Source organism: Aotus nancymaae, unplaced genomic scaffold, assembly GCF_030222135.1.
Source record: "Aotus nancymaae isolate 86718 unplaced genomic scaffold, 86718_ANA_hifiasm-v0.15.2.pri h1tg000062l, whole genome shotgun sequence".
In the NCBI taxonomy this organism is placed as follows: Eukaryota; Metazoa; Chordata; class Mammalia; order Primates; family Aotidae; genus Aotus; species Aotus nancymaae.
The window spans coordinates 25,368,653-25,382,499 of record NW_026988476.1 but is presented as its reverse complement, the minus strand read 5'-3'; the positions used below and the strand labels follow the sequence as shown (position 1 = coordinate 25,382,499).

The following is a 13,847-nucleotide window of genomic DNA, read 5'->3' as shown; positions in this document are numbered from 1 at the left end:
GTTCTTTACAACAGGAAATCAGACTTAGGACCAGCATGGACCATCTCAGTGGATGGGTTTTTTTTTCCTATGCAGGGTCTTCACCAATTAAGTAGGTAGGCTTGTGGAAAAGTGTGATATCACAATCTGATTTATAACTTGGATGGAGATGATTATTTGGGTAAAGGAAAACTCAATCATATGTCAACAGAGTGCAGCACAGACTTGGGGAATGAATGGCATGAGTCCCTCATCCCCTCAGGCGGGGCCTTCAGGAAGATGGCTTATTTTCTGGTGTTGAGAATGGTAGTTATCCTAAAGAGGCCCTCATTGTCTGCACACAGGTCAGGGCCCTTTGAAGTGCGAGCAGACCTTGAAGAGTCCATGGAATTTGTGGATCCCGGAGTTGCTGGAGAATCAGATGAGAGTGGAGACGAGCGCATAAGCGATGAAGAAACCGACCTGGGCACAGACTGGGAGAACCTGCCTAGTCCCCGGTTTTGTGATATCCCTTCCCAGCCTGTGGAAGTCTCCCAGAGTCAGAGCACCCAGGCGTCCCCACCCATCGCGAGCAGCAGTGCAGGTGGGATGATCTCCTCTGCAGCAGCCTCAGTGACCTCCTGGTTTAAAGCTTACACTGGACACCGTTAACGAGCATGGACTAAAACATGCCAAATCTGCATCAAGAAAGTTCTCCCACTACACTCTAGTCAACATTATCTGTTTAGTTAAGATAGTGCCTGGAACATAGAGCTTAGAGTGGTGTTTCGGTTTTTTTTTTTTTAAGCAGGGAGACAAACATTTCTATTTGTCAAGTGGCCTGTGATGGTGACCAATGTGTTTGATAATTAATAGAACAGAAGGGTCGAAGGTCTTTCTACCCAGACCAGTATTGGTGGAAGGAGGATCTGTGCTTGTGGCCAGTTCTGCCAAGGAAGCAGTTAATTTGGGTTCCTTCTGGGCCCAGGCCACAGGGTCCGCAGACATGCGTCAGTGTGCTGGTCCTTGCGGTGCTGAGTCTGTGGCTGACACTTTTAAGTTTTAGAGGTTGGTTGAATCACAAGAGGTGATTCTTGATGGTTAGGACGTGAACGGGAAAAGCTCTTTAATAGGAGGTTTTCTGCCATTGTTTTTTGTACAGAGAACCAGCAGGCAATTTGAAATCATTTAATTTATTATTGGTCCTTTGGTTTTGTTTGGGAGAGGGGTTTCAGTGCGTTTCATTCATGCTGCTCTGTCGTAGTTTGTCAGACATTCCTGTTTTTCTTTTCCTCCCACACACCAAAGAAGATGAAAGTCTTTTTCTTTAGGACCCACATCCATAAATGGAAGAAATCCTGGCTGCAATAATTTCCTAGAGATTTTTTTTAAACTATTTTGTTTTCTGAGGAGAATTAAGCTTATTCTTACCTAGTTTATTGAATTCCTGCCATCCACACTATGAGCATTTTGAAATTGAACTTCTCTGAGGGATGATAAGTCATGAAGGTCGGCTGGTTTACACCTGTAATCCCAACACTGTGGGAGGCTGAGGCGGGCAGATCACCTGAGGTCGGGAGTTAAAGACCAGCCTGATCAACATGGAGAAACCCCATCTCTACTAAAAATACACTGTAATCCCAGCTACTTGGGAGGCTGAGGCAGAAGAATCGCTTGAACCCAGGAGGCAGAGGTTGCGGTGAGTCGAGATCGCGCGCCATTGCAGTCCAGCCTGGGAAACAAGAGCGAAATTCCATCTCGAGAAGAATGAAAGAAAAGTCATGAAGGTCATTCCCTTATGTGTAAGCTCAATGCCTGCCAGGGCACAGGGGAAAAGCCAGTTAGTTAAGTGGCCTCTGGTCATTCTTGTGTTGTCTAGTTTCTTTCTGTGGGATTTCCTAGGTGGCAGGTGTTTCCAGGGGTAACATCCTGCTTGTTTCCGAGGTCTTTGTTGTTCTGAGGACAGAGCTTTGCTCAGAAACGCAGCACAGATCCTCACAGCTAATGTTGCTTGTCTCTGTTCTGGGGAAAGCACAATGTAAAGAATGTCCCTCACCAGGAGATCATTTTCAGCTCATGTGTCTTGTCATGCTTTTAGTGACAATCTTAAAGAAAACTATGAGAGAGGCTTTATGTACAAATATGTAAGTAGTTTTTTATTTTTAATAACTGCACAAAAAATCCTATATAACTACAAAAAGAAATCCTATGAAAAATTCCTAACAGGCATTATTACCATATCTTACATGATTAGCATGATAGCACCTCAGCTAAATCATTCAGAGGTTTGCCATGCCTCACCTTCTTTTCTCATTGTAATTATCGTAGTTGATACTTTGCCTCCAAGTCTGAGGTGCTAGATTGCTTTTGCTAATGGTATATTTGGTGTGGTATAGTTGTGCGTAGAGTTGCAGAAGGGAGTTTATTTCTCTCCAGGAGTCTCAAATTCCTTGGCTCTATGAATTTTCCATGAAAGGAGGAAGTAGACTTTATTCCTCGTGGGTTTTTTTTTTTTTTTTTAAAACAGAGTCTTGCTCAGCCATCCAGGCTGGAGTGCAGTGGCATGATCTCGGCTCACTGCAACCTCTGCCTCCTGGTTTCAAGCAATTCTCCTGTCTCAACCTCCCGAGTAGCTGGGATTACAGGCGCCTGCCATCATGCCCAGATAATTTTTGTATTTTTGTAGAGATGGGGTTTCACCATGTTGGCCAGGCTGGTCTTGAACTCCTGACTTCAAGTGATATGCCTGCCTTGGCCTCCCAAAGTGCGAGGATCACAGGCATGAGCCACTGTACTCGGCCCCTTGTGGGTTTGTCTACACTGCTGGGATCTCTGTGTTAAGAAGTGCTCAGCTTCATGATTACTGGGCTTGCATTTTCCCATCCAGTTCTGGAGTTCGTAGAGAGTGGAGATGGTGGACTTGAACAGATACCAAATAAATTTACTTATGATCTTTTAATAGTCGTCTAGTTACTACTTAAAACTCTCAGAAGGAAGAACTTAGTCTCACGAGTTGCAAGATTGGGATTTGGAGCTTGGAGGTAGAGATTGACTTCATCTGAGAGGAACAGTAGTTATGGTTTTCTTAAGCCTTTTATGAAACTATGAATGTGAGATGAAGCTATAGAATCCAGAGATCACAAACTCCTGTCTAGAATACTTCAACAAAATTTACAAAGATGTGGGAACTTTAGGGATTGATTGATAGGATATATTTTGTTGTTAATATCAACTAGTGGCACTTTATATAGGGTTAAGTGATTGAACCCTTTTGTGGTTTGGAACACCAACATACTGGCTTACACTGCTGAAATATTTTGGGTTTCATTATTTTGCACTGGATCTACCCTGTAAATACTCTTCAGTATACATTTCAACCACTGTTGTTTTTTCTACTCTTTTTGCTGCTCATTAAAATCTTTCATGTAGGTGCCAGAACCATATGTAAACAGCGTTTTTTAAAAATTGAAGCTGGTTATTTTTTTTTTTTAAACAAAAAGCCATAGAACTTGGTCATGTTTTTCATTTTAAAGTGATTTATTGAAACAAGGTAATACTAATAAAAACCCACACAGGCACCAAACAGGCTGCTTAAAATGGTCTGTTAAAGACATTTTTGGTAATGGAATATAACTAGGAAAAGTTTTGCACATCTATAAGTAAGTTAGAGGGGAAAGCTGGGTCAAGTGGACAGGATTCATGTAAGGACTCACTGAATTCGGGGAAGAGCATTCAGTGGTGTGCTGTTAAGAGGACTAGTGTCTGAGAATCTCCTCACAGTGTCATGTTGCAGGAATTCCCCATTGCTCTGCAACTTCCAAACCAGTTTCACTCATACAGATGTTTTCTAAACTTTTATTGTATTACTGCAATAAACCTTTTAACAGTACTTTGCTAGTGTGTATGTCTTTTTCAAACTCTGTTCATTTCCACTGCTACATTGAGGGTAGCAAGAATGAGATTGAACCTTCCATCCATGTTACTGGGAAAGATAGGCAAAAAAAGAAAAAGACAAAAGAAGAGGCCGGGCGCGGTGGCTCAAGCCTGTAATCCCAGCACTTTGGGAGGCCGAGGCGGGTGGATCACGAGGTCAGGAGATCGAGACCATCCTGGTCAACGTGGTGAAACCCCGTCTCTACTAATACAAAAAAAAATTAGCTGGGCATGGTGGCGCGTGCCTGTAATCCCAGCTACTCAGGAGGCTGAGGCAGGAGAATTGCCTGAACCCAGGAGGCGGAGATTGCGGTGAGCCGAGATCGCGCCATTGCACTCCAGCCTGGGTAACAAGATTGCGAAACTCCGTCTCAAAAAAAAAAAAAAAAAAAAAAAGACAAAAGAAGAAATATTATTAAAGAGAGAGAGAAAAAAAGAATGAGATTGAACCATGGAATACTTGATGCAAATCATAGAATAATTTTTTAGAATTTTGCCAGGTAAGAAGAAATGTCTGTTAATACATTCTTTTTAAATGATGGATCATGGTGGTATTAATGGTCTTTCACAAGCTGAGAAGCTGGTTGCATACTTTCCCTAAAGATGTGTTTTTCTTTGGTAGCCATCATATGATGCATGTGACCTACAATGACTTGCTTCTGTGCAGCAGACCCCTGGAGGAGGGGTCTCTAGGATGCCCATGTGGAACCTGCGCACACTTTCTTTGGGACAAGAGAAAAAGGGAAATGTTAGAGGGGACCACTCACAGGCCTGAGTAGCTTTGGAGAATCCCTTCCCTTCCCCACCCAACACCCCTTTTTATTTTTTAGAACTAACTTCTCCCAAGTGGGTATCAGTACCCTTCAGGTTAGATTATTGTAGACAGGGACCACCTACAGGTGGTGGAGAGCTACCAAGAGTGACTGCCGTGGCAGAGCCAGGAGCTATTGCCATGCTGTGGTCACACTGCCCCTTTACCTGGAGCAGAAGGCTGGCAGGAGCAGGAGGAAATAGGCAAGGAAACAGAGGGTTCTCAAGCAACGTGTGTGCTTCAGTGGCACTGGCCGTCAGTCTTTCCAGGCAGCAGTTAAAAGCATGCTCCCATCTAGTGTTTAAGGGAGATTGCCCCATCCTGAGTTACATCATGGTTGATGCAGGAATCAGACTGAAGTGGATGGGAGGAATTGGGGAAAACTTTTAGGCCGGGTGTGGTGGCTCACACCTATAATCCCAGCACTCTGGGAGGCTGAGGCGAGCAGACAACAAGGTCAGGAGTTCAAGACCAGCCTGACTAACATGGTGAAACCGTCTTTACTAAAAATTTGAAACTTAGTTGGGTGTGGTGGCACGCACCTGTAATCCCAGTTACTCAGGAGGCTGAGGCAGGAGAATCGCTTGAACCTGGGAGGTGGAGGTTGCAGTGAGCCGAGATCGCACCACTGCACTGCAGGCTGGGCAACAGAGTGAGACTCTATCTAAAAAATAAAAATAAAATAACTTTTGTCATTAGTATTGGGGAGGTTATTTAAAAGTTGCATCAATAAAATGTACCAGGAAACTTGAAACTGGGCTCCTGGGCAAGCCATCTGCATCTCAGCCTTGAAACTCTCAATGAGGAAAACCACCACCAGCCAACCTGGTGAGAAAATACGCTGGAAAGAGTTCACAATCTGCTTAGACTTATATAGATGAAGTGAATTTTTTTTAGGGCTGGGCATGGTGGCTCATGCCTGTAAATCCCAGCACTTTAGGAGGCCAAAGGCAGGAGGATTGGTTGAGCTCAGGAGTTCAAGGCCAACATATGCAACATAGACCCCATCTCTACAAAAATTTAACAATCAGGCGTGGTGGTGTGCACCTGTGGCTACTCAGGAGGTTGAGCTGGAGGATCACATGAGCCTGGGATGTAGAGGCTACAGTGAGCTCTGATTATACCACTGTACTCCAGCCTGGGCAATAGAACAAGACTCCATCTCACAAAAACAACCAGAAACCACCAGTGGGACAATCTTTCCTCCAATAAAGAGGATAGTAAACTAGCAAGAGTTACATCAATGACTTTTTTGTTGTGCCTTTTGTAGGGAGGAGTAAGAGATACTCTGGTGGTGGGAGGGATCTAAAAGAGCCTTTGAATGAATACTCCCCTTTACAAAGTGAGAAAATTGGCAGAAGATAATAGATGACACTATTTAAGTGTTGAAAATGGGCTAGAGCCAGTTGAGTGGAAAAAAACTCAGAGGCATTAAGCAGGAGTGTCCAATCTTGGCTTCTGTGGACCACAATGTAAGAATTGTCTTGGGCCACACACAGAATAGACTAATGATAGCTGATGAGCTTTAAAAAAAAAAAAAAAATCTTAATGTTCTAAGAAAGTTTACAAAGTTGTTTTGAGTGACATTCAAAGCCATACTGGGCTGCAAGTTAGACAAGCTTGCATAAAAAGGTCTTGTGGGCTGGGCATGGTGGCTCACACCTATGATCCCAGCACTTTGGGAGACCAAGATGGGTGGATCACCTGAAGTCAGGAGTTTGAGACCAGCTGACCGACATGGTGAAACCCCATCTCTACTAAAAATACAAAAATTAGCCAGGTATGGTGGTAGGCACCTGTAATCCCAGCTACTCGGGAGGCTGAGGTGGGAAGATCATGTAAACTCAGGAGGCTGAGGTTCCAGTGAGCTGAGATCATGCCACTGCACTCCAACCTGGGTGACAGAGCAGACTCTGTCTAAAAAGACAAGGCCAGGCGTGGTGACTCGTGCCTGTAACCCCAGCAGTTTGTGAGGCCAAGGTGGGTGGATCATCTGAGGTCAGTTCGAGACCAGCCTGGCCAACATGTTGAAACCCCGTCTCTACTGAAAATACAAAAAAAAAAAACCAGGTGTGGTAATGCATCCCTGTAATCCCAGGTACTCAGGAGGCTGAAGCAGGAAATCACTTGAAACCAGGAGGCGGAGGTTGCAGTGAGCTGAGATCATGCCATTGCACCACAGCCTGAGCAACAAGAGCGAAACTCCATCTCAAAAAAAAGGGTCCTGTGGCATCGACACCTCCAGATCCATATCAGATTGTCCCTGACCTCGTCCTCCCTTTGGGTATGGCATTTTAGCATTTGCTGTATGGCTTCAGAAGACACCTGGATTCTGAGGAAAGAGTATTCCTATCCTTCCCAGCAGCTTATTTCCCTAATTAAAAGAAAAAAAAAATTGTCAAGACATTTCTGGAGCGTAAGTATGTTGCTCTCAATTTGGGAATGAAAGTGCCAGGTGGTTTGATGGTAGATGGAATAGACATTTCCCAACCCACAGCTGATGAAAGAATGCGAGGAGCAGAGAGGATCTTCTGTGATCACCATTTTCACAGTTGCATTCAAATTAAGGAGGACCAAGTCTAGTATCCACAGGAGGAAGTAACTCTTTTCTGGTTCAGGGGCCACTGGTACTGGCTTAAGGGAGTTCTGCTACTCCTTTGAGATATTTTACATTTTTTTTTTTACTTTAATACAAGCACACCTGGTTTTATTGCACTTTGCTTTGTCTCACCTCTCAGATAGAGGGTTTTTTTTTTTTTTTTTTTTTTTTTACCAATTGAAGGTTTGCGATAACCCTGCACTGAGCAAGTCATCAGCGCCATTTTTCCAACAGCATATGCCCACTTCATCATGTCTCTGACATTTTGGTAATTCTCAACAATATTTCAAATCTCTTCATTTTATCTGTTATGGTGATAAGTGATCTTTGATGTCACTATTGTAATTGTTTTGGAGGTCCAAGAACTGTGTCTGTATAAGAGAGCAAATTTAGGAAGGCCAAGGCGAGTGGATCACGAGGTCAAGAGATCAAGACCATCCTGGTCAACATGGCGAAACCCTGGCTCTACTAAAAATTACAAAATTAGCTGGGCATGGTGGCGCATGCCTGTGGTCCCAGCTAAGGCAGGAGAATTGCTTGAACCCAGGAGGCGGAGGTTGCAGTGAGCTAAGATCGTGCCATTGCACTCCACATTGCACTCCAGCCTGGGTAACAAGAGCAAAACTTCATCTCAAAAAAAAAAAAAAAAAAAGCAAATTTAATAAATCTGTGTATTCTGACTGCTTCATTGACCTCCTGTTCCCCAGTTTTCCTCTCCTTGGGCCTCCTTATTCCCTGAGACAGAACAATACTGAAATTCGGGGCCAGGGGTGGTGGCTCACACCTGTAATCCCAGCATTTTGAGAGACTGAGGTGGGTGGATCACCTGAGGTCAGGAATTCAATATTGAGAAACCGCATCTCTAATCAAAATACAAAATTAGCCAGGCATGGTGGTGCATGCCTGTAATCTCAGCTACTCGGGAGGCTGAGGCAAGAGAATTGCTTGACCCCAGGAGGCGAAGGTTGCGGTGAGCTGAGATCATGCCATTGCACTCCGGCCTGGACAACAAGAGCAAAACTCCGTCTCCAAAAACAACAAAAAAGAAAAAAAATTGGACCAGTTGATAGCCCTACAGAGGCCTCTAAGTGTTCAAATGAAAGAGTCCCGTGTCTCTCACTTTAAGTCAGAAGCTAGAAATGATTAAGCTTAGTAAGAAAGGCATGCCAAAAGCCAAGACAGGCTCAAAGCTAGGTCTCTTGTGCCAAACACCCAAGCTGTGAATGCAAAGGAAAAGTTCTTGAAAGTAATTTAAAATCCTACTCTAGTGAACACACAAATAATTTAAAAAGCAAAACAGCCTTATTGCTGATATGAAGAAAGCTTTAGTAGTCTGGATAGATCAAACCAGCCACATTACCTTAAGTCAAAGCCTTATCCAGAAAAAGGCCCTCATTCTCTTTTATTCTTTGATGGTTGAGAGAAGTGAGGAAGCTGTAGAAGGAAAGTTGAAAGCTAGCAGAGGTCGGCTCATGAGGTGTAAGAAGCTGTCTCTGTGACATAAAAGTGTAAGATGAAGCAGCAAGTTATCCAGAAAATCTAGCTAAGGTAATTGAAGAAGATGGTTATACTAAACAACAGATTTCCAGTAGAGATGAAACAGCATCCTATTGGAAGAAGATGCCATCTAGGATTTTCACAGCTAGAGGAAAGTCAGTGCCTGGCCTCAAAGCTTGGGAGAACTGACTCATTAGGGGCTAACGCAGCTGGTGACTCTAAGTTGAAGCCAGTGTTCATTTATCATTGCAAAAATCCTAGACCTCTTAAGAATTATGCTACATCTACTCTTCCTGTGCTCTGTAAATGGAACAACAAAGCCTGCATGGCAGCACATGTGTTTGCAGCATGGTTTACAGATTGTTTTAAGCCCACTGGTGAGACCTACTGCTGAGAAAAACAGATTCCTTTCAAATTATTACTGCCAATTAACATTGTACCTGGTCACCCAAGAGCTCTGACTGGAGATATACAAGGAGATTAATGTTTTCATGCACGTTAACACAACATCCATTCTACAGCCAATAGCTCAAGGAGTAATTTTGACTTTCAAGTCTTATTTAAGAAATACATTTTGTAAGGCTATAGCTGCTATGGATACTGATTCCTCTGATGGATCTGGGCAAAGTCAACTGAAAACTGGGAAGGATTCACCATTCTAGATGCCATTAAAAAAAATTGTAATTCATGGAAAGAGGCCAAAATATCAAGTTTTTGTTTTATTTTGGAGACAGGATTTCGCTCTATCACCCGGGCTGGAGTGCAATGGTGCAATCTCAGCTCACCACAACCTCCACCTCCCAGGTTCAAGCGATTCTCCTGCCTCAGCCTCCCGAGTAGCTGGGATTACAGGCGTGCACTGCCACACCTGGCTATTTTTTGTATTTTTAGTAGAGACATCATGCTGGCCAGGCTGGTCTCGAACTCCTGACCTCGGGGGATCCACCTGCCTCGGCCTCCTAAAGTGCTGAGATTATAGTTGTGAGCCACTGCTCCTGGCCAAAATATCAACATCAACAGGAGTTTGGCTTATAATCCTTTATATTTTCACTTTCAAGTCTAGCCTCTGGTTGTTTACACATCAAAAGGTAAAAATAGAGTGAAACAACAACAACAAAAAACCCCAGGGTTTAAAAGACGTTGATTCCAGTCCTCACGCATGACTTTCAGGGGTTCAAGACCCATGGAGGAAGTAGCTACAGATGTCATGAAAAATAGCAAGAGAACTAAAAGTGGAGCCTAAAGAAATAACAGAAATGCTGCAATTTCATAAAACTCGAATAGATACGGAGTTGCTTCTTACAGATGAGCAAAAGAAAGTGTTTCTTTTGGCCAGGCATGGTGGCTCACACCTGTAATCTCAGTACTTTGGGAGGCTGAGCAGGCAGATCATCTGAGGTGAAAAGTTCAAGACCAGCCTGGCCAACATGGTCAAACCCTGTCTTGCTAAAAATACAAAAATTAGCTGGGCATGGTGGCACGGGCCTGTAGTCTCAGCTACTCAGGAGGCTGAGACAGGAGAACCTCTTGAACCTGGTAGGTGGAGATCGTGCCACGGTGGAGATCGTGCCACTGCACTCCAGCCTGGGCAACAAAGCCAGACTCCGTCTCAAAGAATATTTTTTTCCTCACTTTCATCCAGGCTGGAGTGCAGTGGTATGATCACAGCTCACTGCAGCCTCGATGTCCTGGGCCTAGGTGATCCTCTCACCTCAGCCTCCCAAGTAAGCTGGGACTACAGGTGTATACTACCACATCTTTTTTTTTTTTTTTTTTTCGTAGGGACAAGGTCTCCCTATGTTGCCCAGCCTGGTCTTGAACTTCTGAGCTCAAGCATCCCTCACAGCTTGGCCTCCCAAAGTGCTGGGATTATTGGCAGAAAGTGAGATGGAATCTACTCCTGATAAAGATGCTACCAACATCATTAAAATGACAACAGAAGGGTTTGAGGTTTTGAAGTGATCCTGGGGTTAAATGCTATCAAACAGCATCACATGCTACAGAGAAATCTTTCATGAAAGGAAGAGTCAGTCGATACAGCAAACTTCGCTGTCGTCTTAAGAAAATGCCATAGCCACCCCAACTTTCTGCAGCCACCACCCTGATTGGTCAGCAGCTATCAATATTGAGGCAAACCGTCCACCAGCAAAAGATTAAGACTCACAGCTGATTGTTAGCATTTTTAAGCAATAAAGCATTCCTTAAAATATGTACATTGGTTTTTAGACATAATGTTAATTCACACTTAGTACAGTATCACATAAACAACTTGTATATGCACCGAAAAATTAATGACTCACTTTATTGCAGTCATCTGGAACTGTTGAAGGGAACAAATTTTACCTAGAGCCTGGTGAACACCTTCCCAGATGTGCATTTAGGGCCTCCTAGAGATCATCAAGTTTTAGGAACTAGGTTTCCTTCTTCCACAGGTAGGAAGGAGGAAAGAAATTTTGCGTTGGCTTTTGGGTAGCTGAAGAGGAGCTAGGGGGAGGTTTGTTCTGACATAAAATAGTGACTCTCTCCACGCTTCAATGTTCCACAGAAAGCTGTTTCTGGTTGGTTGTCCCTCCAGGTCCACTCCCCCCACTTCATCCTGCTCACTGCCAGAGAGACTGTGCTGGGAGTGCTGCATCAGCAGGCGCCGTGCCTTTTGAGGCCCAAGGTGTTCATTCCCTGGTTCCTTCCCTGCTGTGTCTGTATTCCTTCCTTCCTCCTTCTCATCCCAGCAACCATCCTCCTCCTTTCACCAGACCTGGGAGCCATCATCCCAAACACACTCACCCTGTGCTTCTATTACTCATGTCAGTAGTTCTCAATCCGACCAGCACCTGAAATCACCTGGGGAGCTCCCACCCCCATTGGTTGATTTAATAGGTATAGGGTGGGCCCTATGCATTGGGAATTTTAAAAGCCCCACAGTTGATTCTAACGTGCAGCCACTACCCTGCCCAATACCATCCCCAACCAGGCAGTTGAGCCTCTGCGCCAGCTCCTGCATAGTAGTAGAGCCAATCCTTTGACATTCCTGCCCTGACCCTCTCCATGGGCAAGGAGTTTGCAGGATCAAGGGGGCAAGCACTCTCCCTAAACCTTTGCTCCCCTTATAAACCATTACCTAAGGTTCCCAGAACCTCAGGACCTCCAGCCCTTCCCCAGCTTTGTCCTCAGTGCAGAGGGCGGGAGGGTCCTGGAAGGATGCACTGCAGGAGGGCTGTGTTCTTGCCGTGGGCCCTGCAAATATTGAGGAGGGCTCGTCCCTATGTCTACACCTTTATAATAAATCCTTGAATTTACTCATTTCAAGTGTGCAGCAGTTTCAAAACCCTGCACAGAGCACACACTTAGAAATGAGGGACCTAAAGCCAAGACTACAGGCCATGGACAAGTTCATGTGACAGGTCCCAGCTTAGGCACTGAGGCAGCCAAGTCATCTCTGCTTAGGGAAGAAAATAAGGGCTGGTATAGAATGGGAATTTCAGTTGGGTGCAGTGGCTCACACCTGTAATCGCAGCACTTTGGGAGGGCGAGGCAGGTGGATCACGAGGTCAGGAGACTGAGATCATTTTGGCTAGTATGGTGAAATCCCATCTCTACTAAAAATACAGAAAATTAGCCAGGTATGGTGGCATGTGCCTGTAGTCCTAGCTACTTGGGAGGCTAAGGCAGGAGAATTGCTTGAACCCAGGAGGCAGAGGTTGCAGTGAGCCAAGATCACACCACTGCACTCCAGTGTGGGCAACAGAGCGAGACTCCGTTACAAAAAAAAAAAGGAAAAAGGAAAAAAGGGAATTGCTCAAGGCAGGTCACACACCCTGCAGTAGAATCATGCTGGGTTGCCTGCATAGGGGAGGACTGAAGAGGAAGGGCAGAGAAGGACAACAGTTGAGTCCAAAAATCAGGAAGGCTGGGTGGGCCAGGCCTGGCTCCATCCCTACCCTTGAACCAGATTGCAAACATTCAAGTTATGCAATAGGTTATCCAATGTCACAATGGAGAGGGAACAGATACAACCTTGCTTTCCATTTTACTCATTATGTTTGGCAACTAATTGATTTTGTTTAACTGATTTTTAGTTTTTTAAGAACTTTATCAACATCTTCCTATTGTTTTGAGACAGGGTCACCCAGGCTGCAGTGCAGTTATGTGATCATGGCTCACTGCAGCCTCAACTTCCTAGACTCAAGCTGTCCTCCTGCCTTAGCCTCCCAAATAACAGGGACTACAGGAGTGTGCCACTACGCCCTGCTAATTTATTTTTTGTACAAAGACAGGATCTTACTTTGCTACCTAGGCTGATCTCAAACTCCTGAGCGTAACAATTTTTCCACCTCAGCCTCCCAAAGTGCTGGGATTACAGGGCATGAGCCACCATGCCCAGCCCTTCATACTTTTTAATAAACAGATCTGAGACTTCAGTACTAGTATGTAAAGGAAAAGCCCACCTTAATTCAAAAAGAATGAGAGGGGATCCCAAAAGGAGTTTGTTCTGAGGCTTGTCCTCTGCTCACTGAATGCATGGATGAGGGAGCCTTTGGGGGAAAGGGTGAAATGTTTTGTTCTGCTTTTCAAACAGAGGAACATTACCTCTTATATGAGCTGCTGCTGCATAATAGACTGCAGTCTCTGCTTCCATTTCAGTTATTCCCAGACATTGGCTCTGCTCCCCTAAAACAACACCAAAGTCAAACCAATCACCTAGAATGGTGACGCCATCTTACTGTGGTATTCCTTAAATCAGTTTGCTACAAATGTACTGGATGTTACCCAAGGGTTTATAACCACCGATGTCTGCTCTTCCACGAGGTTGTGCAAACATCAGCTACGGCCACAAATGACAGGCAGGAATGACGTGTGTCAGTTGAGATTCCACATCTCCCACACAGGTATCTTGACCAACTCACAAAGACTGCAACATCAGCTTATTTGAACCCAGAGGAAAAATGGCGATAAAAGCAATCAGATTCCCAGCCTGGGCATCGTGGCAAAACTCTGTCTCTACAAAAAAATACAAAATACTAGCCAGGCATAGTGACATGAAGCCGTAGT

The 13,847-nt window shown here is 44.5% G+C and overlaps 1 protein-coding gene across 1 annotated transcript in view; it reads left to right on the top strand.

Annotated features, from left to right (window-relative positions):
- Nucleotides 1–3,847, top strand: part of ATG14 (autophagy related 14) — a 42,736-nt gene extending 38,889 nt beyond the window's left edge. The window contains exon 10 of the mRNA XM_012451001.2: nucleotides 324–3,847. Within this exon, the coding sequence (XP_012306424.2) occupies nucleotides 324–630 (307 nt within the window). The 3' untranslated portion in view covers nucleotides 631–3,847. The remainder of the gene's footprint in view (nucleotides 1–323) is intronic.
- The last annotated feature ends 10,000 nt before the right edge of the window (nucleotides 3,848–13,847 follow it).